Source organism: Catharus ustulatus, chromosome 15 (assembly GCF_009819885.2).
Source record: "Catharus ustulatus isolate bCatUst1 chromosome 15, bCatUst1.pri.v2, whole genome shotgun sequence".
Classification (NCBI taxonomy): Eukaryota; Metazoa; Chordata; class Aves; order Passeriformes; family Turdidae; genus Catharus; species Catharus ustulatus.
The window spans coordinates 19,019,391-19,045,992 of NC_046235.1; the positions used below are offsets into that span (position 1 = coordinate 19,019,391).

Sequence of the window (26,602 nt, forward strand, 5' to 3'; positions counted from 1 at the left end):
CACCAGAGAAAATAATTTTATTAAATCTCTGTTTAAAAGAGCAGGGGCAACACACATGTGAACTCAGGTGGGTTTGGATGGGCTGTTATTTTAGAGAACAAATTCTCCCTTTGTTTAATACAGATGTTTCCAAGTCCCCCCACGAACCTCCTGAGTGCCAGTTCAGTGCACCAGGTAAACAATCGTGTCCCCAATGTCCCTGGTGAGGCCGTTCTCAGTGACACACACGTGCCTCTGGGCCAGGTCGATGTGGAAGGTGGCTTGCTCCAGGATTGGAGTTTTCCCTGCTTCCTCCTTGCCAAGGAGTGGAACACGGCGGGGCCCGAGCACGGGATCATCAAACCTCATCAGCTTCACTTTAGAGAGATCTGCACAGACAGAGCAGCTGGTCAGGCAGGGCAGCTGGACCCAGAGAAAACCACAGCAGTGCTGAGCCCTTGGAACTGCCACACCTGCTCCAAGGATGTGGATTCTCATGGCAATCCCTGTCCTGTTCAGATTTACAGCAATACAACAGTATCCTGCAGTGCTTACACACAGTCACCAACAGGAACGGGGACACACCACACAGAAACACCAGCTCCTAATGCCACACTCCAAACACTGAATTTAATGGACAGGACAGGTCTGAGTAACTGAACAGTTATAATGGACTGCAGGGATGGGGAGAAGAGGAAGGTGGGAGTTGACTTCAGTACAGCTCCCTTTCAAAAGGCAGAGCAGTAACTCTGCTAAGCACACCAAGAATCTGGGACCCTCCAGCCCAGCCTCCCTGCAGCTCCCAGCCCTGCCCAGCAGCACACTGACACCTTCTGGGGAGACAGGGAGGGAGTCCCTGCTCCATCTCCTCCTTTCCAGCCATTCCCACACCTGCAGCACCAGGAGCTGGCAGAACTCATCCCTGCACACACAGGGCATGTCCCATGTCTGCCACCCCGTGTCCCCCCTCAGCAGGTGGCATAGCTGCTACCTTTGATGCCCCTGTCCATCTTCATCAGGCGCCTGATGATGGTCTCTCTGCTGTCCCCTTGCCTGATGTCCATCTTGGTGGAGAAGTGGCCGTTGGAGGGCTGAGGGTTCACCAGGAACACAGACACACCGGGCTGGGAGAAACAACACACACCTCAGAGGAGAACCTTGCACATGATCCCTCAGCAGAAACGTGAAACCACACCAAATAAACATCTGCTGCTGACAACCCTTCCAGAGGGACAAAATCCCTTTAGACCCTGGATACCAGCACTGCCCCAACTCTAAAATGCAGCCCAAGGTGTAACAAGGGTGTAAGACACATTTAGGGAAATCAATGGCATATTTTAAAAAACCCAGACAAAGTAAAGTTTCAAGTCAAGTTTTTTAATTAAGTTTTCAGACTTCCAATATCTGAATTTCTGATTTTACCTCAGTTCTGAATGTAGAAAATGGTTTTCCAGGACAGCAATCTTCTTTGATTTTATCTTCTGCTTCAGATGCAAACTTCACCTCAATGTGATCCAGCTGTCAAAGAAAATATGGGGGAGGAGGGAATAATCAGGAGTTTAAAGGCTTTAGAGGGAAGAGCAGAGGTTACAGCCCCATCAAACAACTGCTCCTGTAGGAAAGGGGAAACCAAACCTGCACTGACATAAAGCACCAAAAGCACACCTGAACCCCCAGGGACCTCTGAGGGTCCCCTACTCCCTGTGGGACTGAGGACAGGGACCCCCAGAGACCCCCCCAGCCCTTCTGGCAGCTGCCAGCAGTGCATCCCTGTTCTCAGAACACACTGCTCCCTCCCCTGTCAGGGGCTGTGGATTTCCAAATAATTTACAGTAAAAGCTGCTGCTTGCTCCCAGCTTTGCTCTGCCATGGGATAAGCCCAATAAAGCCACACTTGTTTCATGCTCTAAGGTTACATCCAGCTTTCAATACATACAGCTCCTAATTCTTCAAACACAATTGCTTTTGATTTTGACTTTTGGTGTTGGTGTTGTTTGGTTCTGTCTGTTTGGGGTTTTTTTAACACCACATGCCTGAGCTGCCCCTCATTACCATGCTGCCTGTTAAACTGAATTCTGCCCATCACAGGAAGCAGCACAACTGCTGCCAGACTGGATGCCTCTTCCACAGCAGTGTGGAAAGCCCTGCCCAGAGCCTGCTCCTTGCACAGGGAACATGCCAGGGTAGTGCCCAAGCACTGACTGATGCCTTCAAGCAGCTCCTTCTCATTTCTTCAGCTGGAAATGGGAGATGCAGACTGGCTCAGGGAAAAACGTCTCCTCCAAAGTGCCAGTGGATGCCACTGTCACAGCTACACCCAGCACTGCAGTGAAAGCCAGCCCTGTTTTCTGGAACCTCTTTTGTACTGCACACCTCCCCCTGTACCTCATGCCAACACTGAACAGATCTATATGCATCTGTTTGACAAATGGAAACAGAAAGCTCATAAAAAACTTCTACTTCATCAATGCACACCCAGAAGTTAATGAAAGAGGCTCAGAGCCTTAGGGAAGGCTGCTGCCCCAGCTATCCCAGGTGCCAGGTCTGTACCAACCTCCAGGGAATTTGTCAGATAGACAATGTTCTCCATGAGCACTGCACGCTCATCAAACTCCAGTTCAAGATCAAGAACACGAGAACCATTTTTCTCCAAGTTTTCCTGTGGGGGAGCGGGGAAAAAAAGTATTAAAACCCTCTAAAGGCTGCAAGTAAAATGATGCTTCAAAATGGCAAACTATCCACATTAGTCATGAAAAGAATAGGCTTGTAAATCTGAGAGCTCTCTGCTGGCACAACACTAACATTGGAGCAATAATTTTCTTGTAACAGGGCTTCTTCTACAGGGAGCTGGTGACACTGATGGGAGGAGTAAGAGCAATTAGAACGCATTTTTAATATAGAATTGAAAAGGTGTTTGACATTCACAGTTATTTAAATCCCTACTTAATGTGCAGGTTGAGAATTCACAAAATCAGTCAGCATTTCAGTGGCATTTCACAGCAGGAAACTCAGGCTCATGACCCAGTTTAAAATAAAGGACAAGCCCACAACACCTGGACGTGCTCAGAGTTCTCTGCAGGGAAATAACCACCACTTTGTAAGTTAACATAAAAGTAACTTAATTAGTCCAGAAAGCCAGCAGCAACAGTCACAAGAGACACAGTATTAAAGGCAGTATGAAAACCACACCATTTTTTTTTTTTTTTAAAACTAAAACAGAGCTTCCTCTTTGGAGTTTAATCTGTCCCTGCCTGGCTCTCACATGCTGAGCCAGCTGTCTCCTTTGAAGCTCTGCTTTGTCAGCCTCAGCATGGTTGTGGTTTCCTGGTTTCCTCATCAGTGTAATGTGAAAGATTCCCTTTTAACGTGGAACTGCTTCCCTTTGTAAATCACAGAGGTGCTCCTACGTTTCAGCCCTCCTCTGGTGAGTAGGAAGCACAAGCAGAAATGCTCCTGTGCCCTGGAACTGATGAATAGTTTCAGAGAAAGACACTGCTCAGGGGAGTCCGAGCTCAGATGTTTCCATGTCTCTGTGGGAAGCAGGCTGCTGCTCTTTGGAAGCAAAAAGATGGATTTGAGGAAAGCTTCAGCTCCTTCCCCACGTGCCCCAGGACCACTCACTGCTGCCAGAGACACCAAAACACAGCAATGTTTCAGCCCTAACTCAGGACTGAGAGCTGCTCTGACCTCTCCTAGCTGGATCAGTGGATCTAACACATCCCTGCTGTTCTTACAAACTCAGACAGGAAGCTCCAGAACTGCTCTGTGCACTCTGCTCCTCTGAAGGCTTCCACCTGGGCTACTTCACAGAGAGACATTTTTATTGTGCAGTTCTAGAGATGTAAAATATGTTTATAAACAAACCCTTGAAGAAGGCAAATAAGCAAAGGGCAAGGGGGGACACTGCATCCACAAAAGCCTTTCCTGTACCAGAACTGTCCTCTGACACTTACCTTAACCATGGCAACAAAAGGCATCACCTTCTTCATGTACTTCTTCAGCTCTGGCAGGGTGTTCAGCTCACTGGCAATCACTTTATTATCTGGCAGCTGACCTCCACTGGCCTAAACAGGGATGAACAAGCAGTAAGGAGAACAGCTATCATGAAAAAAACTTGCCCTATCATAAACCCTTCCTGCTTTCCCATAAACACCAGCAAGGTTTATCAGCATCCTTGATTCCACAGATCCTTTTGAAACCCAAACAGCATTTACCACCAATACAGAAAAAAAGCCTACACAATGCCCAAAGGTGAATACCCCCAAGAACAAATTCCACATGAGGAATATTGGTTTATCTCATTGCCACAAGCTGGAATAGTCAGGACTCCTGAATCTATCAGCTACAAGCCTGGTGTGCTCAAGCTGAGGATGGTTCATCAGGACCCCAAAAGCCACTCTCAGCAGTTTCCCCCTGTCAGAAGCATAGATCCTTCTGCTTTCTAAATGTATTTCTTCTTACGACTGACTTACTCCATTTCAGCTATTTCTTGTCACACTGCTGAGTGTGACAATCAAGGACTAGAGCAAAGCTTCTAAGCCCCTTGTAGAGTAAGGCAGCAATAGTCTGTCAACCAACCATGTTTCCTCAGAAATATACTTGTAAAGAAGAAAGTTAACCACTTACAAATGGAAGAAACAACAGAGCATAGGCAGATAGTCAAAACCAACAAAATGCAACTGTCAAATCAATGACAGTCCTTGGGACATTTTCATTAAGCATCAAAACTTACTGGACAGTTGTAAAAGCATAAAGAAAATGAATCTATTGAAATGATTTGGTAACAAGGTACAGCTTATAAACTTTGTACAGATGGAGAATGAGTCCCCAAAGAGCAGGCAAGCAGCTGGAGGAGGGAGGAGCACCTGGAAGTGCCTGCGCAGCACGGACAGCGTGGTGTGCTGCCAGGGCGGGTAGCTCTTCGCCACGTAGATGGTGCAGTGAGAAGGCTTCTGGGCAGGCTCTTTGGCACTCTTCTGAGGAAAGAAAACAAATGAGGAAGGAGTGCCCAGGCAACACAGAATTATCAGTGGCACATGCACACACACAGCCCCTCACCTTTCCCTTGACAGGAGCCATGTAGCTCTTGAGGCGCAGGCGCAGGTCGTGAGCTGCTTCCATCAGGTACTGGGAGGAGCGAATCAGCACCTCGTCCACGGGCCCTGCTGCTGGCCACGAGGCCCTCATGATGGAGTCAGCCTTTGGGCAAGACAGGAATGCACTGAGGGCAGCACAGCTGCTGGGTGTCCAGCCATTGTAGCTTGATTGGAAAAGAGACTTTAGCCAGGCTGGACCTCAGTGAGCACCACCCCCAACACCCCAAAGGAGGGGGCACACGGCCAACAAGAACTTCTCTGCAAGTGTGTTCAGGACTGTACACACCATCACAACTACCACATGCCTAGGGAATGCCATCTTGTACAAACAGAGGGCTTAAAAAACATCTAAAGTAAGCTTTACACAGAAGTGTAAGACTGTTGTGTTGTTTCACTTAATTTTAGATCACCTTTTCATAAGCAGACAAAGCTAGTGACTGGTATTAATGTTATTAATGCACACACCATCACAGCAGCAGGCCAGCTCCCTGCAGTCCCAGGGACAAGGAGCCCCTCTGACTCCTTGGATTCTGACACATTTTGTCTACTTGTACATGAATAATATCTGACATGGGTGTTACTGAAATAAATAAAAGCTCAGAACTGAAATGTCAGTACCTTCCCCAGCAGGGACCAGATGTGCTCACACAGGTGGGGGCAGATGGGGGCCAGCAGCAGAGTCTGCACCTCGATGAACTGGAACACCAGGTCCCTGTGCATGCCCTCGATGGCCAGCTCCCGGTACTTGTCCTTCGCTGCCTGGAACAACAGCACAGCCCTGAGCCCTGTGCTGCCAGGGAGAGCACCCAGAGTGACACACACACAGCCCTGAGCCCTGTGCTGCCAGGGAGAGCACCCAGAGTCACACACACACACACCCCTGTGCTGCCAGGGAGAGCACCCAGAGTGACACACACACAGCCCTGTGGGCTCCAACACCCCTGCCTGAACAACATCACAGCCCTGAGCCCTGTGCTGCCAGGGACAAACACCCAGAGTCACACACACACAGCCCTGAGCCCTGTGCTGGGGCCAGGGGGAGCACCCAGAGTCACACACACACAGCCCTGAGCCCTGTGCTACCAGGGAGAGCACCCAGAGTCACACACACACAGCCCTGAGCCCTGTGCTGGGGCCAAGAAGAGCACCCAGAGTCACACACACAGCCCTGAGCCCTGTGCTGCCAGGGACAAACACCCAGAGTCACACACACACAGTCCCAAGCCCTGTGCTGCCAGGGACAAACACCCAGAGTCACACACACACAGCCCTGAGCCCTGTGCTGCCAGGGAGAGCACCCAGAGTCACACACACACACACAGCCCTGAGCCCTGTGCTGCCAGGGACAAACACCCAGAGTCACACACACACACAGCCCTGAGCCCTGTGCTGCCAGGGACAAGCACCCAGAGTCACACACACACAGCCCTGAGCCCTGTGCTGCCAGGGACAAGCACCCAGAGTCACACACACAGCCCTGAGCCCTGTGCTGCCAGGGAGAGCACCCAGAGTCACACACACACAGCCCTGAGCCCTGTGCTGCCAGGGAGAGCACCCAGAGTCACACACACACACAGTCCTGTGAGCTCCAACACCCCTGCCTGAACAACAGCACAGCCCTGAGCCCTGTGCTGCCAGGGACAAACACCCAGAGTCACACACACACAGCCCCGAGCCCTGTGCTGCCAGGGACAAACACCCAGAGTGACACACACACAGCCCTGAGCCCTGTGCTGCCAGGGAGAGCACCCAGAGTCACACACACACAGCCCTGAGCCCTGTGTTGCCAGGGACAAACACCCAGAGTCACACACACACAGCCCTGAGCCCTGTGCTGCCAGGGACAAACACCCAGAGTCACACACACACAGCCCTGAGCCCTGTGCTGCCAGGGACAAACACCCAGAGTCACACACACACAGCCCTGAGCCCTGTGCTGCCAGGGACAAACACCCAGAGTCACACACACACAGCCCTGAGCCCTGTGCTGCCAGGGAGAGCACCCAGAGTCACACACACACAGCCCTGAGCCCTGTGCTGCCAGGGACAAGCACCCAGAGTCACACACACACAGCCCTGAGCCCTGTGCTGCCAGGGACAAACACCCAGAGTCACACACACAGCCCTGAGCCCTGTGCTGCCAGGGAGAGCACCCAGAGTCACACACACAGCCCTGAGCCCTGTGCTGCCAGGGAGAGCACCCAGAGTCACACACACACAGCCCTGAGCCCTGTGCTGCCAGGGAGAGCACCCAGAGTCACACACACACAGCCATGAGCCCTGTGCTGCCAGGGACAAACACCCAGAGTCACACACACACAGCCCTGAGCCCTGTGCTGCCAGGGAGAGCACCCAGAGTCACACACACACAGCCCTGAGCCCTGTGCTGCCAGGGACAAACACCCAGAGTCACACACACACAGCCCTGAGCCCTGTGCTGCCAGGGACAAACACCCAGAGTCACACACACACAGCCCTGAGCCCTGTGCTGCCAGGGACAAACACCCAGAGTCACTCACACACAGCCCTGAGCTCTGTGCTGGGGCCAGGGAGAGCACCCAGAGTCACACACACACAGCCATGAGCCCTGTGCTGCCAGGGACAAACACCCAGAGTGACACACACACAGCCCTGAGCCCTGTGCTGCCAGGGACAAACACCCAGAGTCACACACAAACCCCTGTGGGCTCCAACACCCCTGCACAACGTGAGCAGTTTGTCAGAATCCATTACTGAGTTCTAAGAACTGCATTTTCCTGAAGCACCCACGTGTGAATCTGCCAGTTGGCCATTGGATTTTTGCATTTATGTGGTACTTTATAAAACTGTTTATTGGCACAAACATAAAAGACAAAACAGCCACAGCTGTGCATCAGGTGCTGTCATCCCAAATAACTTACACACAGATACTAATAAGGACTAAGAAAAAGGCAATGAATATGATCTATCATTACACATAATTCAGCCTATTTAGCCCTACTCCTGAGTATCTCAAAGCAGCCACATGAAGGAGCATGTGCAATTCATTAAATGGAGCAGCATGGCTCTGCAGACACTCTGGAGACATGGTTTATGGAGGATATCAAAAAGCACTATGCCTCCAAACAATTTTGTTGATGCATTATCTGGATTTCTCATGAAGAGTCCTTTATCACAAAAGATATAAAGAAAGGCAACACTCTTTTCAATAGTGTCTTTTTTAAAGCAGCTCATATCAGATATCAGAACTATTTGCAGAACTGCATTAACTTTCTTCTGGACTTTTGTAAACTGACACAGGCAGACCTCTACTATTCCACATTTATTCCCTTGAAGTCCTCTTGTTTCTTGGCACAATTCTGATTCCAATTCAGCTGTATAATTAAGGATCAGAGACAGAAGGATCAAAAGAAATCCACAAAGTAACAAATACCGGGTGTCACTCTCTTACACCTCCTACCTGAAACTCAAAGAACCCAGTTTTCAGAGCTTCCTTAAACATCATCTTCTCATAATTTTGGTCTGTCTTCATTATGCCTGCATTCATCTCACTGGGGAGGGAAGTGACAACATCAATACAGTATAGTCTGCCCCACATAATGGCAACACTGTGAAACTGTCACCAATGCAGCCAAACCCCATAATCTACTCTGCAATGAGCTCTATTTTATTAAATTCATTAATTTTTAGGAAAAAAAAATAACTACAGGATTCCCTTTACAAGGAAAGACCTGGCCCAAACTGCATTATTAAACTTTGTACCATACCTGGCAAACACTCTGTCATTGAAGGTGCTGGCTGGGCCACTCCTCAGGCTGTCTCTGTTTGCAATCATCTCCTTCACCCACTCCACCCACGTGTAGAGACGAAGAATACCAGCATCTGCCATGGCTTCCACAAAGTTGGCATCTTCAACAGTGTCTCCAGCATCAGCCAAGGCCAAACGCATGCCTGGAGGAGAGGGGAGCAGCTGGATGGCTGGGCAGGTACCCATGGGGACATCCCTGGGGACATCCACGGGGACATCCCTGGGGACATCCATGGGGACATCCCTGGGGAGCAGCTGGATGGCTGGGCAGGTATCCATGGGGATATCCATGGGGACATCCATGGGGACATCCCTGGGGACATCCCTGGGGCCCAGCTGGACGGTTGGGCAGGTATCCATGGCGATATCCATGGGGATATCCATGGGGATCAGTTGGATGGCTGGGCAGGTATCCCTGGGGATATCCCTGGGGACATCCCTGGGGACCAGCTGGATGGCTGGGCAGGTATCCATGGGGACATCCCTGGGGATCAGCTGCCATGGCTGGGTGCCACGAGCTGGCCCATACCCACGGAGTGCCATGCCTCCATACCCATGGCACTCACTTCAGCTGGATTAACAAATGCAAAGCCAGGTCACAAAGATGCCTCAAAGGAGGCACTTCCCCTGGGAGAGGAGCACTGCCCTGCTTGGGAAGGGACCAGACAGACACCAGAACGAGGAGAGCAGCGCAGTCACTGCCCAAAACACAGGAGCATGGCAGGAGCATTGGCAGGAGCATTGGCAGGAGCATTGGCAGGAGCAGGGCACTCATGGACACACAGGGCACAGACATGTTCCCACCCCATGCACACCAGCAGTGTGTCCTGGGTTCTGATCTCTTTGTGCATGCAGAAAGACCCAGCAGGCTGCTCTGCTCCTGCAGGGCTCAGCCCCAGAGGCAGCTCCTGGCTGATCCAGGTGTGCTAACACACATCCCACCCTTCCAAGTGGAGTTCAGCTTTTCAACAAGAACAGGTGGTGAGTGGCAGATTTATTGCCATTCAATACTCCAATAAACTCCTGAGAGAGCAGAACACTCATTTGAGTCGTTCTGGCATAACTGACAATCAGATGCAGGTCAGAATGCACTCACCATCTGCAGAAAACTTGTCAACAGCTTGAGTGAGGGTGAGGAAGTTGCCTGTCGATTTAGACATCTGAAAGAAAGATAAGAGTGTTTGTTTTCTCACACATCCCCTGTGTTGGTGGATAAGCAAGACAGACCCAACAAGGGTTTGGGCAAACAATTTTCTCATGAATCACAGCAAAAAGCTCTTTGGTAAATCTGAATGAGGTCTCACAGCACACAGCTTGGCATGCACTCAGCAACAAAACATAATCCCAGAAAGTCCCTAAATTAAACTTAAATACTACTTGAAAACTGGCAGTTTCAGATCACCCTGTACTGAATATTCAAGAAGGACTCTACTAGGGTTTGTCTTGGGATTTTTTGATTCACATCAGAGTGTCCAAGGCCTAACTCCTGGGTTCAGGAGTTCACTTCCAATTCAGTGTCAGAGCGTGCAGATATTACCAAGCTACTGGCACAGACTTTTTCTTCTCACTGCACCTACTCCAATGCTCTAAAAATATAAACTTCAGTAAAATAAATATTCTATATTACCCTCAAACTTCACAGAAATGCACTGAACTCTTCACTAAATTGGTGAGACTACACAAGAACTGACTTAAGAGAAAATGATACTTGGAATCACAGGCAAGGTAGCTCTTTACCTGCAATGAATGAAAAGTGGAGGGCACTAATGAAGAAATGTCACTCTTTTCCCTGCTTACATCCCAAGAAGTTTCCAGTCTGGCTAGCAGATGCCAATTTTGACAACACAAAAGCCATGTCACACAAAACCTCACCTTTTCAGAATTGAGGAGCAGATGTCCATTGGCTCTCACAGCTACTGGCCACTTTTCTCTGTTTGAAGACAAGATACAAGTAAATACAAGTAAATACAAGTAAATACAAGTAAATACAAGTAAATACAAGTAAATACAAGTAAATACAAGTAAATACAAGTAAATACAAGTAAATACAAGTAAATACAAGTAAATACAAGTAAATACAAGTAAATACAAGTAAATACAAGTAAATACAAGTAAATACAAGTAAATACAAGTAAATACAAGTAAATACAAGTAAATACAAGTAAATACAAGTAAATACAAGTAAATACAAGTAAATACAAGTAAATACAAGTAAATACAAGTAAATACAAGTAAATACATTTTCTCTGTTTTAAAAAAGGAACAAACATTTTATGTTCCAGTTTGAAATGGACACCTTAAGTGGAATCTTAAAAAAAATACCTAAGGGTTGTCTTGAATACATTAAGGAGTGCCTCTGAAGATGAAAAGAAGTACAGTATAAAGGCTAAGGATTATCATTGCTGAAATGCAAGGCAGGGAGCAGTGCACCTGCAATTTCACTTCATTTATGGCACCTTCCTCTATTCAGGTATTTTTAATTTAAAGCCCAGTGATTGGCACTGCCCAAGAGCACACAACAGTGCTGGGTCCTCTCTCTACCCGTGGAGGAAGGAGATATTAAATTACCCACAGTCAGCTTTACATCAGAAACCCATTTTTCCTATACAACCCCTAAAGCAAAGTTCAGGGGAATGCAAACAGTGTCTTCACCATAAAAGCATCATGCAATGGGCAAAGATTCTCAACCAGTCCTGCACAATCCATGGGAATATATATGGTTCTTTTAACCATCCTTGAGAAGAAATTGAAGAGACTTAATAATAAAGTCACATAAATTCCAGTGCAGGAATACAACTCAGCACTGGGAAATCCATAGGAGGAGATAATGCAGAAAAAACAGGGGAAATAATGGTAAAAAACCCCTTCCATTTCAATAATTTTGATTACAGATAGCTGTATCAAAGCTGCAATATGAGAGAATACATTTTCAACACAATTCTAAATGTTGTACAGTCCAAAGGCCATTAGCAAATGTAACAGAGCTGTGAATTCTCCAGCTTTACTGCATCACATCCCAGCTTACCTTTGTTCTGACCACATGGCCACGTGATTATAGAGGTAGTACGACAGGTGATTGGGAACGAGATCTTTGCCAGAAACTCTGAGATCCACAGGATACCAAAATTCAAACTCCTCCTTCAGCTTATCCAACTTTTCTTTCGGGATGTCAGTTTTAGGGAATGGAGCTGTCTTGAAGAAGATGTAATCCCACACCTCTTTGCTCAGCTGATGTGCCCTGCACAGAACCAGTCCCACGTTGCACAGTCAGTAAAAGCTCCTCACACTCCACATCATCACTAAACATGGACAGAGTGCCCAGGGCCTTTGCCTGAGTCAATCCAACATCAGAAACAAATTCAAAACTGCTCAAGCTGCCCTGCTTAAACTGCCCCTTGAGATTTCTCAATAAAACAAAGATCCCATGAAGAAAAAGTGATTAATAATAAAGCATAATAGTAAAGCATTGCATAGCCTAGAAACCTGATCATTTATTTTCCACCACCCAAGCCTCAGCACCACCTGTGACCTCAGGTGGACACAGTCCCTCACTGGTATGTCTCATGGAGCCATTCTCTCTGGCTTCCCAGAAGTCAGAGAGGAGGAGGACAGGAGACAATTGCTGTACAGTTCAAGGTTGCATCCCACATGGAAAATATTTGTGGTGTTTTCCCACTTCAAATAGAATGAACATTTTAAATTAACATTTACTGCAAGACACATCTTACCAATTACCAGAGGCAGGACCCACAATTTTGAAGGAAAATACTGATGAGATGCAACTGATACCCACAGCTCTGTGGCCACTGGGCTGCATTAACACATATCCTCCTTGTTTCTAGAGAGATTTTTATTCCTGGCTCTCAGAACTTCAGCACCAGCTACTGCATGCATTCCAAATTAAATACTTGCAAGCCAAAGTTTGCTGTGTTAGCACCTGCTAAGGGGCTCTGACCTGTGCTATGCAGAGAGGAAAACCCCAGATAATTCCAGTACACATTAAAAAAGCACCTCAAATGATGGTCTGTACTACCAGCCCAGAATAAATCCTACAGGCACAGCTTTGCTGGTTTGGTTCTGGCAGTTCTTGTTCTTTGCTTTCAATTCCTGTGCTGTGACTGGGCTTGTGTTTGGTGCCAAATCCACTGGAACTGAAGGTGACTGAAAGGATGGGCCATAAACCCCCTTTTCCTTCACACCACAGAGCAAGCATCAGTAAAAAGCATTTTCCAAGGCTGCTAGATGTTATCTACTTGCATAGGAGAGCACTCCAATTGTACATGCTTAATTACATCAGATCTGTAATTCAGGGCCCAGGATGCTCACTTCAAAGCTTGCTTCTAGACACGACCAGCTCGTGCACAGCTTCTCTGTAATTACAGAGGTTTGAGCCCAAACAGCCTTGCCCAGTCTCAGAGGTATTTCTGTCTGTAAGAATCAGAAGTTCTACTCTGGAAATGGTTTTCAGATTAGTTATAACACCAAGTAAGAAAAGTTTCCATTCCAATATGTAAACCACTCCAGAAATTAGTCCATAAACCACACAGAACTAGAGCAGATGATTCAAGGCACAATCTGAAGTGTTTTTTTAACTCCAGACTGAGCTGTACTATCTCATCTCTCTGATCCCTATCACCACACTTCAGAAGTCACTCCACCAAGAGGTCACATGCCTCCTCCCCCTTGCTCTGAAGATTTCCACGGACAAGTTGTGGATAAAAGATAGTTCTGAGCTTCCAGGAGTGTGACAGTGACAAAAAACAAGAGCTAAATCCTCTTCCCTCTGTAACTGGAGGCCACAATTTGTTGTGGTGCACAGCAGTCTCAGCGAGCAGATACCTGAGCAGCCACTGAAACCAATCACACAACAACCTGCAAGGCCCATTTCAAGGCAAGTCAAACAAGTACTGAAAAAGGTGATTTAGTCTCCACACAGCTCTTTCAGAGATGTTTTCAGAAGCATTTTTCCACTCTCTCTCCTCTTCTCACTGCCTATCTCTCTCTGTTATTGCCCCTCTTGTAACTCAGCTCATGGTAGGTTAAGTTTAATAAAGATGCTTTTTCACACACTCAGCCTCCTTGGCTGCAGAGAATTCAGGAGATAAGCACACCCAGTTAAACAAGAGGAGATTAAATGGCTCCCTGTCCTTACCTGATGCCCAGAGGAGACTCTCCTTGCCCCCTGAGGTTCCCTCCCTGCAGCAGGTGAGCCACAGTGTAATAGGCCATGTAGATGGTGGAGTCAGAGAGGGACTCTATGAGCCACTGCTCGTCCCAAGGCAGGCGGGTCCCTGGGGGAAGGCAGTGTCAGCACCCCAGCACACCCCACCCACACACAAGGGCAGCTGCTGATTCTCAGTGGAGCACAGAAACATACATATATATACATCAGTACTCATGCTGAGGCTTTTTAGAAGATTTGGTTTAAAAATTAAATCATGCATTTGGAAATTTTACTCAAGAGCAAACAGTTGCTGATTTTCAATCTGTTCCCTGACACAGCTCAGCTCAAGAACATCTGCTGTGGGCTGTAATGCACTTCTAGCAGCTGTCCCATCTCAGGCTACACAAGATGAAAGCTAATCAGAATTCCAGGAGAAAACCCTGGTGAAGAAATGGTGTAAACTCCCTCTTCTGAGGTCCCTTCCAAATCAATGGCCCAGACAAAAAGCTACCAAGATGCTGCACAGATTTCCTGTAGTAGTGCAAATATTACCAGCCCCATGCACGTCCAACAAAGCACACCTTCTCTGGGATGCTGGGCCAAGATACAAGTTGGACAGTGCTGTTCCCACACTTCCCTACACCCCTGGAGATGTTGTACAGCACTTAAACCTTCCAAAAGAAAGAAGGATCACCATCCAAGCTGAGAAAGGAATGTTTGCCTACCTAAGCCATACGTCCTGGAGCACGCATGCTCTTGTAGCCAACCTAAGGTAGCTTCAAAGTTTCTCCTAGTCTCTTCACAGAACCTGTAAGAAAGAAGCTCTCACTGCTTTCAGCCCTCTCATAGCCCACCAAGAGCAGCAAAGCCACTCTCCTTTACAGCCACACTCATAACTCACGTCTCCAGATGTTGCAGGCACTCTGACGCCTGCTTCTTCCAGCTCGCTTCACCATAATCCAAATACCTGGTCAGGAGAGGTTTATTGTAATAAAGCAATCCAGAAGTAGTGTGCAATTGGAGCAACTTTCCAACTGCAGCTTTGTTTCACTTACCACTGGTCACAAAGGGCCACGACACACTCATCAGCAGATCTCGATATAACTTGTTTCTCGGGTTCCATGTAAACCATGGCTTCCCCCTAAGAGTTCAAAGGGCAATGAAAGCTGAGATTTAGTACTGAGCAGAGCACTGAAAACCCTGACAACTTACTAAGAAGCATTCCCTCCATTCTAATTTGGTTTACAGCATTTACTGCACAGATCTCACTATTGCCCAGCTCTCTGCCTCAGCATTTTCCCTCAGGTAAACTGAGGCAAGGCTTAACTCTGTACTTCTCTAAGGTGCCAGTTCACAGCACTTTGTACAGAATGCATGAGGAAAAGGAGGGCATGAGCACAAAATACTTCCCACTAACTATGTCCCCTGATTGAAACAGTTCCTAGGAAACTCTGGGAGACAGAGGGAGAGGCAAAGGAAAATGGGATGCTGAGCTCCAAAGCGACCTGCACACACCATGAGTGCTGATGCGTTATAATCTGGACATAACAATGCCACAGCAACAAGGGAATAATGACTAAATGCCTGAAGCCTCTCACTCCCAACCCTCATCAGGGAGCCTCATTAGAGGGATGCCACAATCACTGTTTGCTTTCTGAAAGAGGAGCCCAGCAATGGGGCATTTGCACACCACACATCCCCTTCACTGGTTCGAAAGAGACTCAGCAGCTCAGGTCCTACACTTCCAGTATCCTCCCAGCTATACTGAACAATAAACTGGACCACCAGAACAGGTCCTAGGGAGGGTGACAGAATAAGGCAGGGAACAAGAGAACTCTGATTAAGCTGCTCAGCCCACCCAGCCCAAGAACACCAGGTCCCTCTCCCTGCAGTGACCCAAAGCACTCTGAGGGCTGCAGAACCACACCAGGGGTTTCTCTGGCAGCTCAGCCCTGTGACAAGGACAAAACACACAATTCAAAGCAGCTGTGTGCACTCTCACACACCTTATCCAACATCAGCTTCTGAATGCGCTTCTTGACATCTTGAACTTTCTGTCCTTTGAATTCACTCACCAACATCACCTGTAAAAGATGGGTCACAGGAGAAATTTTTTTCCAAAATTTAGCAAGAAATAGATGCCACAGGTGTTCAAATCAATACAAGGAAGCAGCAGGTGCTGCAATCTTTGGTGCTGTTTTTTTTCATTATGTGTAGTCATCTTTACCCAAGAACAGTTTGTATACATCAGCATCCACATAGATGACAGATTGCAAAGAGAAATAAAAACTATTGCTTGCTTACGAAAGAACAGCTGAGAAATACACATGGTGAGCAGAAACCAGGTTATAAGGCTCAGAGAACACAGCCAGGTTTGAGTGGAAACTTCCAACTGCAGAACCTTACTGCAGGCAGAGTCTAAATGAACAGTCCTTTGGAACTTTTTGGGGAAAAAGGACATGGTCCCTCTTTCTTGAGATTTTAAAAAAAATTCTTTACCTGCCTTTTTTCACTCCTAGTTAAACTCACCAAGAAAGCACTTACCAATATCTTGTATTACTTACTCCCTCATAGAATCCTTTCAGGTACACTCTCTCCTTGGCCTCTGCAAGCTTCTCTCTGTCATTCTGGCTCTGGATTTTGAGCTCATCACAGATAAATGGAGCACAAAGGCTGCCAAACTCTGGGATTTCAATGATGGGCACCTGAGAATTAACAAAGGGCAGTCAAACCCCTCCTGCACCCCACTGCTCACCGTACATGGTGACATCTAACACCCTGTACCTACACACATCTAGCACAAGCTCACAGGGCTCACAGATTGCTGCAATTCCACTCATGGCCCAGAGGTTCTGGCAGCCCTAGGAGCACTCCTGAGCTGCCCAGGTGTATCCCTGGACATGACACCACACCCACACCGAGCTGTCCCAGGACTGGAGCTGGTGTGGGGAGCCAAGGGCTCTGCAGAGCACTGGGATGGCTTTACCTGTAACCTGCGTTTTCAAACGAGAACTGCCTCAGCCTCCAGGCTGTGCTAACACTGAGGGACTTCAGCTGTTTGCACTGAACAGACACCCTCCTAATCCAGCCATGAAGGCACTGAGTTTTAATCTACCAACAGGTTATCAGTATAATGATGCATTCCATTTCCCAAAACAGTAATTCCCATAAAAATTGATACTTTCCTTCCTCTCTGAAGTATAGCATAGAATAACAAATCTTGGTTGCAACCCTTAGCAGACCAAATGTTGTAACTGCAGGAAAATATGAAAACTTTAAGTTTTTCAGCTTTGTCAGCTGAGAAGGACTTTAAACAGAAACTGTGAAGAGGCAGCACAGCTCCTGGTTCGCTTCTCATCAGTGAGCAGAACATCCTGTGTGCTGCAGACGGACACATCTGGGTGCACTCACCGGCTCGAATGGCAGGACCATTTCATCTCTGATGCCATACTTCACCCTCAAAGCCTTGAAAGTTGGAGAAAAAAAAAGCAGTAGATAGAAATCTTCTAGATGTAAAGGTTTTTATCCCTTCATAGTGTCTTTTTTGTACAAAATGTTTTATTACAAATCAGACAAAGCCACTTCCCTGCCTTTTCACCATTTCTGACACCTGAGCTCAATCCCCATCTCATTTCCAGGTGATTCTTTGCTATAATTGTCTACATTTTTTAAAAGGGGAAAAACTGATACTGCTCTACCCTGAGATGAATGGACAAAAATTCAGTAACCAGGGATAGCTGTTCAGACACTGATGTACTCCTGCAGTTAGACACAACCACTTTCAGTGTCATTTGAAATTCATAGAGAATCAATCTCGTTTCTGGAAGTCATTTCCACAAGAGGAATTCATTTCTGTTTCACTGGTGCTGCTCTCTACCTTAACATGCAGCACAAGTTACATGATTCTCGTCCAAAACTCAGACCTGAAGTATAAAAAAAAAAATCTCTCCTAGCCCAGTTAGTTTAAATTTCATTTATTTTTAAGTGCTTTGATTTCAAGTTAGAGATGGAAAAATGCCAATTAAAGCGAGTTTCATTTTACCCACTGGATATTCACTTTTGACCCTCTTCCCTAGGGAAAGGAAACAGAAACAATTCCATTTACAGACTGACCTGCTTCTTTTTCAAGTCTCTCAGGGCTGCAAAATCATCTGGAGAGTCAGAGGGAACACTTGTGACCACTCCAGTTCCTTGGCAAAGGAAAAGACAAACAGATGAAAGGATCAGTCCCACATGCTGAATGGCAGTGCCCACCCAACAGGCTCTGCTGCAGAATTACCTTTATCCTCCTTGATGGTGAGCATGGGCAGGGCATATATGACCTTGTAGGTGCTGAGGGGTGCTGAGAGTGCAGCACCAAGGATCTCCTGAGCAGGACAAAGGAACAGCATTACAGAAATCAGGGCCTTTCAGCCTAGCAGAGCAACCTCTCCTGGCTGATATTCCTCAAATTTGCTGCAGATTTTCCTGACACATTACAAACAAATTAAATACATTTTATATACAGATGGACAAGGAAGAAGTACATATGAAAATGTATTATTAGAGACATGATATAGGTTATTTATTGGTAGAAAACTCAAACATCAAATACCAAGAAACTCAAATGATTAGTATGTGGAATTGGGAAAGCATGGGAAGTAGGACAGTTTGCTCCCAAGTACCTGAAGCACTTCAGCATGGAGGCAGAAATGGCTTCTGAAGCCAGTGTCAAAAGTGACATTAAACAAATAAAGGAAAGTGTACTGTCAAGACAGTCACACACTGACAGGAGGCAGTGGAGAAGTGGCAGCTGTCTTCTACCTCACCAATTTGCCTGAATTCACATCAGATCTACTAACAAAGGAAAAAACCCTGTATTTTCTACTTCATTCTTCTAAGCAAGATCAAGAAAGATCTTGCCAAGTTGTAGTGAATGGAGATCAAGGGATGCAAACAGCTGAAGGGGCTTTGTATGAGGATGAATAAACACCACTGATGTCACACAAAGCACACAAGTTAAGGACAGCAAACCCCAAAACCACTGACATTCACTCCTCAGCTAAGAAAGCTTCATTCACACAGATGTCCTGGAAATGTCAGTACCAACAAAAGCCTTTTCCACACAACCCTTTCCAGCTATTACTTTTTCCCCTCCCTTTCCATTCACTCTTCCCAGCAAGCAGAGAAGCACTAACACTATCCTTTCCCCACATCATGCTGAGGGAACAGGAATGCATCTGTCCCCAGCTACGTGCAGCAGTTTATTCTCCCAGCAGCAGCTGTGCCTTGGCTGCCAAGGAAGGTGCCTGCTGCTTGCCTCGTTTGTCACTAATGATTTCAGTCATACAAAGGTTCTGTAACACCTCCTGTATTTTTTTTCCAATTCCAACTCCACATCACCTCTCCAAGCACTCTCCAGAGGCCCAGCTGAGCCTGAGCAGCACACACAGGTGCTCACCTCTCCCATGAGCTCCTTGACCACAGGCACGACGCCGTTGTCCTTGGTGAAGCCCTGGTAGGACATGTTCCTGGCAGCACGCTGGGTGCAGATGAAGATGTCCCCAGTGGCAGTCTCAAAGCCAATGTACTTCATGTCTGGGCGCAGCCAGCAGTTGGTCTGGCCAAACATGGTCTCTGGCCTGAGCGTGGCAGCCACCAGGAAGATGTTTTTTCCTTTCAAGCCACTGGGGGAAAAAGTATTGGATAAGTTACCAAAACAAAATCATTCCAGTCATACAGAACATGCTTTAAACTAACATCCACTTTCGAGCAATGCTCCCTAAGAGACAAAAGTGGGTCATTCATTTGGTTTGGGTTTTCCATTTTCTTTCCTTTTTTTTTTTTGAAATTCCATCTTGAGTTCCACACAGACACAGCAAATAAAGCAGCTCAAAATTCTGACCAGGTCCTTGAAGTGATGGAAATAACCACGTGGAATTAAATTCTGCATTAGGTACAACAGACTGTTTAATTCAATGGTCAGTTCTGGCCAGGAGACAGAGCCCATCTGCCACTAAAAATCAAGACCTACCTCAATTTTGGAGGGTAAGGATCCAACACCTTCATTTTTATCAGCGTGTATTCTTGAGGCCCAACACCCTGCAATTCCCACAAACAATGCAACAATCAATAAATGAAAATCACTTGAGCAGGAAAGAAAATAAATCCTATTCTGTAGGAACCTAATCCAAACACTATTTAAGGTACTGATGCTTCCCTCAGGGTAAATCCTATTTCCACTCATATGAAAGGCTGTTCACTAAGATGCAGAGAGGTTATACCATGTTTCTACAGCCAAAACTCACTTGTCACAAACACTGTCTCAGCAACATCTAAGTTGACAACAGCTTGTTTATTTAGTTTCAACAGACAACAACACAATGGAGTGATGCTGCTGGTACAGATTGCCAAAAATCACACAAACCAGCACCAATGGAAAACACTGTCCAGAGCTGCAGACAAAGCTGCTCAAGAGAGCAGCTCATTCCATTTTCACATGTACTGACAGCTGAGAGACAGTGACCCTGACATCCAAACTATGTTATGCTCCAAGATACTATTCACTTTCCATTCAGTATTTAATGCATTAAAGTGTCAAGTAAAAACATTACCTCTCCTGTTTGCCTGTCATGATCCATGCAAGGCTGTCCATCTTTAGGGGAATAAATTGTGTATCTAGAAAAAGGTATATTTTCGTTTAGCAGTGAGTAAAATAGTGTACAGAGCAAGAAGAAAAAAATACAGCTCTCTGAGAAAACAAGGTCTCTTAATGGTATTTTCAAATTTTGTGTGGATCTGTATCCACCAGTGCCAATGTTCAGTTTTCCCAAGAACTTTCAGAACTGACCCTTTTTTGCTTGAAGTTGGTACCCATGGGGAAAAAAAACCAGCAAGACAAATCTCACATGATTTGCTGTCACAACAACTACACTTCACCTCACCAGGAAGAACACCAGCAGTGGAAGATTCTGGTTTCATGTGAGTTAAAAGCACACTCTAGAGATGTGTCACAGGGCTCTGTCTTTGTACAGCTGAGCTTATCCACACTCCCAAAACCCCAGAGCTGAGTGGTAGCTTACCGTTTGCCAAACTTAATCTTGTTTCTTTCCTTCAGAGTAAGGAATTGCCATCGCACAAAGGAGTCGTAATAGGGATTGACATTTGTTGTAATGAAGGAACGCCTCCAGTCCACCTGAAAATGGGCAAGAGGCTCCAGTAAGTAAGCACAACCAAGAAATCAAAGGAATCTCATAACACCATAACTATTCTTTGAAAAATAAAAAGAGCTTTCTCTCCAAAAAGACAATGCAAGTACGTATCCCATAAAGGGTGTGAGCCTAACCACACATCTGTGCCTGCTCTCTCACAGCAGATATCAGACTCAAGGTCCTGTCACTGACTGAGAAACTCAGAGGTTTTGCAGTAGTTTTAACCAACCATTCAAGCTGAATTTCAGCACTGCCTTGTTTCATCTTTATTTCTCCTCACTCTCAAAAATCTGTTGTCAGCAGGACAAGTACTTTTAGGAAGAAGAATGCAATGTTAAATAGAACCACTGCCAATACTGACTACAGACAAGCTACCTCACATGGGTACCACAGGTCATAATGTCTTCATTGGACTCATTTCCAGCTGTGACCACTGTACAGGACACAAGCTCTATATAAGAGAGCACTTTAATTATCACCCAAGACCATTAAAACCTTAAATGACTAATTCCATAACTATCAGAAACATTCCTGGAATGATGCTGGTATTACACAGACAGTTCAAGGAGAAGTAGAACATTCAAGCACAGTAACCATACAGGCATGGCTGCTGTACAACTGAGGTTAAGAGCACCCACAGTCACCTTCAATCCCATGCTCTTCAGATCCTGAACAGCAAGGGGAGGGAAATAATCCAGCCAGTGCTCAGCTTCAGAAAAACTGACCACCTCTTCATCAGACAGGCCCAAAGACTTCATGATCCCCCACTGGTATTTGGAAGAGCCAGTCTTGGCAGCAGCCTTGCTCTGAAAGAACAACTGGGATTAGGAAGAAGCCCACAGTCCTGTCATGAGAACATTTGCCTCTGTTGATGTTATGGTCTCTGATTCCAGATATACAAGTTAATACAAATATTCTCACATCCTCCCTCTAACAGTGAGGGTAATTGATTAGAGTTTTCATTCTACACCCTGTATTTAAAGAGTTTCCATTCTACCACACCTTGTAATCACTGCTCATTCCCTAACCCTCCTCTTCCCAACTGTTCCATGTTGTTGTCCAGAACACCTGCAGAGGCTCTGCCACAACACCCTGGCAAGAAATTGCCTGTTGTCAAGGCCCTGCCCAAACCCATGGGTTTTTGTACCACAGAAAGGTGGAAAGCCCTGTACCCAAAACCTTTGCTGCTGTCACTTTGCTCATGGTACTTGTCCCAGCCGTCCCTTGAGAATCTCCTGTCTCTCCCCAGCAAAAGCCTATTGTACACACTCAAGTTTTGAAAGCACAGCTCTCAGTCCAGGAAGGCTTAGTTTAAACTTTACCTTTTTGCCTTTTGCTTTGTCTTTGATAATAATTTCTTCCTCTTTTTTACCAGCATTTTCTTCCTCTTCCTCCTCCTCATCAGGAAATTCCGGTGGGCAACCATACAATTCCATTTCTCTTTTCAGCTTATCTGCACAAGCCTGAACAGAATTATTGGGAGTGTGTCAGCCAGACAATCACAGCCAAGAACTGGGTTTTGCTGATAACATTTTGCATTCCATGCTTTAAACTTTCTCTGGACCTTGCATTAACATCCAGGAGATCCTGACACTCCCAGAACACCTTCCAGGGCAGTAAGAGGTTTACTGTAAGGATTTTCGTGCAAAGGAAAACATACAACAGGTAAAATTTAGTTTTCCAGCACTTTATCCTCTAAAGTGATGTTTTAGCTCAAGCACAACACATGCTTATTACAAATTCAGGGTCCAAATCCCACTGTGCTGGTGAGTTTTTAAATAAACTCAGGTGATGCTGGGGATGGACAGTAAGCAAGGCTCCAAGCAGCCTGAGGGATAAAAACCCCATCAGAAACAACCCCAAACAACTGCAGAACTCTCACCTTGATGGGCATCCCCGTGCAGTGCAGCCCAAAGGGAAACAGGCAGCTCCTCCCCTTCAGCCTCTGGTACCCGACTGCGAACTGCAGACAGGGAAAATGGAACAGCTGGAACAGCTGGAACAGCCCCAGCTGGGCCAGCAGCTGCTCCAACACGGGGTGACTCCTCCTCTAGCGTGGTGACACAGCTGGGGAGCAGCTCTGGCAGGAAGGTGGGACAGGAGTTTGTTCCAGGCCTGCCCCATGCACAACTGGTGTGCTAGGCTGGCTGCACCAGACTCCATGGGTGCAAAAACAGGGCTGCTGTGGAATCCCACCCCCAGCACCCAAATCCTGCTATCACACAGGCACAGAGCACACACAAAAGGGACAGGTCTCTTGTGAAGGCTGAGCCATTGAGCAGCATCTCCTAAAAATCTCATTTCAAAGAACAAACAGGAAACACCTGCAGCCCCATCTCATCAAATTAAAAATTACATTCATGGAATTTCCCTTCAGCTAGCAATATTCCTACTGAAAATCTGGGAAAAAAGGAGAGTTTAATAAGTCATTACTAAAGCTATAAAGGCATTGACATGGCATCCTGTTAGCTCAAAACTGAACTATAAAACCAGCATTTGTTCTAGAGCAGTATTTAAAGGTATCAGCACAGGAGAAGTTTTACCTCACATTTAGATAAGGAGAATGTGTGTCCCAGGTGCAGGCGGCCGTTCATGTAGGGGTAAGGAAAGGTAACAAAGTACTTCCCTTTGCTGAGAAGAAAGTCAAATAATTAAAACACGCAATTAGCTTTGTAAATAACCATCAGACAACACACAAGCAAAAGAGCTGTCAGGACTGACATCACATAGAAACATTGAAATAGATATAGCATGTTCCCAAAGGTAACATACTCTAATCCTGCTTCTGTAAATTAATTACAGCAAAGGCTTAAAGTCATTTTTTTATCTCTCTATGAGTTCAGATTTTAAGGGTACATTGCAAGCAATCACTCCTTTCACAGGGTTATATTGTTGCAGGACATTTCTAAGATATATTACAGTGTTGGAACCTGAGCTCTCAAAGCAGCTAAAAATATATTTACATTTAGGACACTGAATTTCTACCTCTACCTTTGCACTCTACTTCACACCCTGTCCCTTCCCTTCACACACTCCCTCAATCCATTAATACACAGGAACAAAGGCCAAGTCTTTGTTTGCTTGCAAAATCTACAATTTAAGAACCTGCCACCTGTTACACCACTTCAATCACTTATCTTGGTTTAGTCTGACTTTCCCACACACCAAATATTAACCTCACACTGCCAAGGTCACTTCTTTTCCAGTCAGAGACCTCCCCACAGGATTCATGCTGCTCCCCCAGGCAGCCTGGATCCCACCAATTCCAGAGGAACTGTGTTTCCAAGCATTCCCAGAGGATAAACAAGTTTCTCAGGCATTACTCTGGGGCAGAAATAAAAGCAGAGTCATCTGGTGCTCCCCAAGAGTGCAGAGCCCTCTCTGCACCTGTGCAAGGCTCCTCCTCCCCACAGCTCCGTCCGTCCCCTCGGGGGCTGCAGCCAGGGGTGACCAAGGTGGCTCATCCCTGTCCCCACAGCCAGGGCCTCCCCCAGCCCTGGCCCTCCTCCAGCTCATCCCTGTCCCCACAGCCAGGGCCTCCCCCAGCCCTGGCCCTCCTCCAGCTCCACAGGAGCACAGGAGGATACAGCAGGACACAGGTTTGTGTAACTCTGCTGCGCTCTGTGAGGCACAGCAGGACACACCTGCCCCCAAAGTGAAAATCTCCCAGTGGTGATGGCTCAGGCAGCACCCTGAGGAACCTCCTCCACGTCAAACAGCACAAATCACCAGAGAGAACCTGGTTTTCAGACCACACAGGGCAGTGACACTGCCAGGGAATGAAAAAGCTTCTCTCACCCCACTGGAACTCAGCCACACACGTACTCAGCTGCTTTATGTCATCAGCTACACAAACATCAACAAGGTGCGAGCAAGTTCCTCCAGCTGAGCCATGAATACTGCTCGTGACAAAGGGGCCACCTTTTCCCCCCACCAGATTTTGAATGAAAAGACATTTCCAGTAGTAAAAATCCAACGACACCTCCTCTGGTCCTTCCTGTCTGCAGCATTGACCTCAAACACTCGATCATGGTCCCACTTCTGCTGAACTTCTCTTTCAATCTTCTTCAGGAAATCCACTTTCGCCGTTCCTTTACGCTCCTGTTCAACAGGGAAAGAGACGTCTGGCTGAACAGGGCAAGAAATAACAGGACTGTAACCCACCACAAACCACTCCTGACTCCTTGGGTAAGGGCAAGCACAGCAGCAGCAGCTCGGAGCAGCAGTGACGGCTCTGCCAGCCTCCACCCTGAGACCCAGCCTTCTGAAACTGGGGCTGAGATCTGTAAGAAAGCGTTAAAAACCCTTCTCCACAGCAAAGGACTCCACAGCAGCCAAGACACACAGGCACACTGGCCAGCTTCCAATGAAGAACAAACTCCGAAAGGTCTCAACTCGGGAGGTAGAAGAGGATATAAATTATACGTGAAAACATCCATAGAATTCTGGTTTTATTCCAGACTGTCCATAAACCCATGCCATGTATCCTCCTCTTGATGTACACAAAGTGAGCACAGCACTCCCTATGCCAGGAAAAGGGCCTGGAGACAATTCCAGGTGCAGTTCACGGAGCTCGTCAGGTGAAGCATTCCGAGCGATTTTAATTAAATCAGTGTCCGGTAGCCCTTCCCCTTACTCTTTTATGGCAAGTATTAAAGATCTTATTCTTTCACCATATAACACACAATAATTGTTAAAGGACACGGGCATTACAGACACACGCATTCTACACTCGTAAAAGTTGAGGATTTAGCTTTTCCCCATCGAAACCAAGACAATCCTAAGACCTTTACACCAAGGGGCCGCAGCCGCCGGGCAGAGGCCTGAGCACGCCGCTACAGGACCCCATGCCTGGAGACTGCGACGCCGAAGATGACCCTGAGGAGAGGATGAGGATCCCCGGGCAGCCAGGAGCCCCCGAGCAGCCCCACAGCACGCCAAACGCCGGCCGCGCTCCCCAACTCACCGCCATATTGCCGCGCCTGAGGGGGCCGCACGGGCCGCGCCACCGCGCCGGCCGGCGGGGGAGCCCGGACTGCACCAAGGCGGTGGGCGGGGGGACACCGGGCCCGCTTCGGCGTGAAGGGAGGGGAGAGAAGGAGTGTGGGAGGAAGAGCGAACGGAGCGATCGCTGCGGCCGCTTGTCCCGGCTGGGGAGGGGAAAACGAGCCCGGTGTGCCCGTCCGCGCTGTGCGCCCGCCGGCACACTGTCCCTTTAAGAGCGCCCCCAAAGATGTCGCCGCGGGTTCATGTGCTCGCTCTACCGAACTTGCTGGTTCTCCCTGACCCTGGGCTCGGGCTCTGGGCGGCTGCGATTGGCTGGCAGCGCGGAGCGGCGCGCTGTGATTGGTGCGGGCGGCGCGGCCCCGCCCCGGCCATGCCCAGC

At 47.2% G+C, this 26,602-nt stretch overlaps 1 protein-coding gene across 2 annotated transcripts; it reads right to left on the reverse strand.

Annotated features, from left to right (window-relative positions):
- On the reverse strand, positions 1–26,223 carry LARS1 (leucyl-tRNA synthetase 1). Of its 2 annotated transcripts, none has more exons than XM_033073151.1 (32): positions 26,183–26,223; positions 25,199–25,317; positions 23,760–23,847; positions 23,099–23,179; positions 22,539–22,679; positions 21,861–22,022; positions 21,088–21,200; positions 20,620–20,683; positions 20,040–20,107; positions 19,467–19,692; positions 18,306–18,393; positions 18,140–18,216; positions 17,438–17,491; positions 16,591–16,731; positions 16,033–16,110; positions 15,082–15,167; positions 14,928–14,993; positions 14,752–14,834; positions 14,015–14,153; positions 11,888–12,100; positions 10,735–10,792; positions 9,959–10,022; positions 8,822–9,005; positions 8,515–8,605; positions 5,694–5,834; positions 5,038–5,178; positions 4,845–4,952; positions 3,933–4,043; positions 2,534–2,638; positions 1,402–1,497; positions 971–1,103; positions 1–368 (listed from the first exon to the last, which is right to left on the reverse strand). In XM_033073151.1, the coding sequence occupies exons 1-32, from the start codon at positions 26,186–26,188 to the stop codon at positions 163–165; spliced, it is 3,531 nt and encodes a 1,176-aa protein (XP_032929042.1). In that variant the 5' UTR covers positions 26,189–26,223; the 3' UTR covers positions 1–162. The 2 variants fall into 2 exon arrangements, with proteins under 2 accessions (XP_032929042.1, XP_032929041.1); XM_033073150.1 differs by having other exon boundaries at positions 4,845–4,955.
- Between the last annotated feature and the right edge of the window lie 379 nt (positions 26,224–26,602).